This window comes from Quercus robur, chromosome 3 (genome assembly GCF_932294415.1).
Source record: "Quercus robur chromosome 3, dhQueRobu3.1, whole genome shotgun sequence".
In the NCBI taxonomy this organism is placed as follows: Eukaryota; Viridiplantae; Streptophyta; class Magnoliopsida; order Fagales; family Fagaceae; genus Quercus; species Quercus robur.
In genome coordinates this window covers 35,639,730-35,641,360 of record NC_065536.1, presented here as the reverse complement: position 1 = coordinate 35,641,360, position 1,631 = coordinate 35,639,730, and the positions used below count along the sequence as shown (strand labels likewise).

At 45.6% G+C, this 1,631-nt stretch overlaps 1 protein-coding gene across 1 annotated transcript; it reads right to left on the bottom strand.

Moving 5' to 3' along the window:
• Positions 1 to 695: 695 nt before the first annotated feature.
• Positions 696 to 1,631, bottom strand: LOC126719576 (uncharacterized). The gene has a single exon (XM_050422109.1). It carries the CDS (start codon positions 1,629 to 1,631, stop codon positions 696 to 698), a length of 936 nt encoding a protein of 311 aa, XP_050278066.1.

The following is a 1,631-nucleotide window of genomic DNA, read 5'->3' as shown; positions in this document are numbered from 1 at the left end:
GCTAATCATAATAGTAAACCTCTCGGATAAAACCTGCTGACAATAGTTTGCTAACCTTGTCTGTAATTGCTTGGTTCCATTCTGGGGCAAAGACTCGTCGTCTTTGCTGGATGGGCTTTCTCTCTAGGTCCACGTTCAGCTTATGCTAAATAAATTTTGGAGATATGCCTGGCATGTCTTCGTGAGTCCAGGCAAAGACGTCTAGGTTTTCTTTAAGGAATTGGATGATCCTTGTTTTCATCACGGGACATAGTGTCGTCCCTATTCTTGTCTTGTTGGTTGCCTTTCCTTTTGACTAGTTCCATTGTCTCCAGGGCTTCCACTTTATCTTCTTCTTTCTCCTCGATCATCCATGTATGGTTCTCCTTTGTAGCCAACACGGCCTGGTAGCATTCCCTGGCTAGGACCTGATCTCATTTTACCTCGTCGACACCATTCTTTGTTGGGAACTTTACCTTTAAGCAATAGGTGGACATGGTTGACTTCCATCGGTTGAGTGTGGGTCTCCCAATGATCACATTGTAGGATGAAGGGCAGTCCATCACTAAGAAGTCTAACTGACGTGTTAACTACTTCAGGTAGGTCCCCACTGTTATTGTCAAAGTCACTATGCCCTTGGGATATACTCTATCCCCACTGAAACTGACGAATGGGGAGTCAAATGGGTGTAGTCTTCTTGGATCTAGTTTTAGCTGCTAGAAAGCGGGAAGGTAGATAATGTCTGCGAAGCTACCATTGTCCACGAGGATCCTCTTGGTGTTGAATCTTTCTATTGTGAGCATTATGACCAAGGGGTCGTTGTGAGGCTGCTTCACTCCCCTAGCATCTTCCTCACTGAAAGACATGTCCGGGTTTGTCCATCTCTGTTTAAATGGGGGTGTCATGTGAACGCTGTTCACCTGCCTCTGACATGCTTTCTTGAGGGATCTGAATGACCCACTTGTGAATGGCCCACTTGTGATCGTCCTTATCTCCCCAATCACAATTTGTGGTCGTTGAGACGTATGATCCTCGTCTTTAGGCAAAAACCCGCACTGGTTTTTATCATCGTCTCTAAACCTGCTGGATTCTCCCTTCTTCACATACTTCTGCAGTTTTCCTTTCCATATCAATTCCTCTATCTGCTCCTTCAAGTCCCGATAATCTTCTGTGTAGTGGCCATGATCCTTGTGGAACCGGAAGTACTTCTTCTTGTCTTGGACGTTGGGGGACGAATGTAATGGCCTTGGCCATTTGAGGTAATGCTCATCCTTAATCTGTGCCAAAATTTTTTCAACTGGCATAACTAAAGGAGTGAATTTTACCATTCGAGGAGTTTTTTCGTCTTTCCGTTTACCCCCTTCGCTGGTCCGACGATCTGGATGCTCCTTTTTTTGTCCCCTACAATTGTCCTCCTTTTTTCCCTTGTCTGTTGACTTCTCTATGTCCCTTATGGCAGCTAGTGCATCTTCAGTATTCTTGTACTTCTGTGCCTTCAGGAGCATCTCTGCCATCATCTTAGGAGGATTCTTCGTGAGTGACACCACGAACTCTCTGGACTTCAGCCCTGCCTTAAAGGCCGTCAACTGCACTTTGTCATCAGCTTCGTCTACCTCCAGGGTCTCCTTCGTGAATCGTTTCACATACGACAT